General features: G+C 39.1%; 1 protein-coding gene across 1 annotated transcript in view; it reads left to right on the forward strand.

Annotated features, from left to right (window-relative positions):
* The first annotated feature begins 220 nt into the window (after positions 1–220).
* Positions 221–975, forward strand: part of LOC101852856 (prostaglandin E2 receptor EP4 subtype-like) — a 14719-nt gene continuing 13964 nt past the window's right edge. Inside the window, exon 1 of the mRNA XM_005099609.1 lies at positions 221–620. Coding sequence (XP_005099666.1) covers positions 221–620 — 400 coding nt within the window. The remainder of the gene's footprint in view (positions 621–975) is intronic.

The following is a 975-nucleotide window of genomic DNA, read 5'->3' on the forward strand; positions in this document are numbered from 1 at the left end:
GAAGACCTAAAGTAATAATATGATAATGAGAAGCTCTGTGTGGTTTTCACATAATTACAAAGATATTTTAAATTGATTAATTCAATATAATATCTTTAATTTACTCAATTTCGACATATCAGCACAGACGGATTGCAACACAATCAAACCTAGATACTCAAAATCAGCAACATGAATTTCATCTTGTGTCAATGAAACATAGCCTGTGAAACTTGGTCAAATGGGTAATCCAGCAAAATTTCACAGCAACACGTCCTTCATCATGATAAACAGTACCGATAATTTCACCTTCTTTGAGCAAAACAGCGTGCCGTTTTTCTTCCTCAACGACCAAGACGGTATTAGTAACAGCACTGATGTCGTATCTTCGGAGATTATCTACTACGTGCGCCACATTCTCTACACATCGGCAGCAGTGATTTGTGGCTTTGGCATTGTGTTCAACGTCATCATTTTGTGCGTGTTCTGTCGACAAGGCTTCGCGGAGTGTGTTCACATTTCTCTAGTGGGCCTCGCGGTGTCAGATTTGCTGGTCCTGTCTCTGAGTCTGCTTTACCGGCCCTTTTCCTGGTACCTAGAGATCTGGTTCGGTGAAGAGCCCACAGAGCTTCTGCATGCTGGTGAGTTGATGTTGTTGTTGTTGTTGTTGTTGTTGTCGTTGTTGTTGGTGTTGTTGTTGCTGTTGCTGTTGTTGTTGTTGTTGTTGTTGTTGTTGTTGTTGTTGTCGTTGTTGTTGTTGTTGCTGCTGCTGTTGTTGTTGTTGTTGTTGTTGTTGTTGTTGTTATTGTTGTTGTTGATTTTGATGTTATAGTTTTTGAGTTTTTGTTGTTGTTGCCACTATTGTCATTGTTGTTATTGTTGTTGTTGTTGTTGCTGTTGTTGTACTTGCTGTTTTTCTTCTTCTTCTTTTTCTTCTTCTTCTTCTTCTTCTTCTTCTTCTTCTTCTCCTTCTTCTTCTTCTTCTTCTTCTTCTTC

Source organism: Aplysia californica, unplaced genomic scaffold, assembly GCF_000002075.1.
Source record: "Aplysia californica isolate F4 #8 unplaced genomic scaffold, AplCal3.0 scaffold00219, whole genome shotgun sequence".
In the NCBI taxonomy this organism is placed as follows: domain Eukaryota; kingdom Metazoa; phylum Mollusca; class Gastropoda; order Aplysiida; family Aplysiidae; genus Aplysia; species Aplysia californica.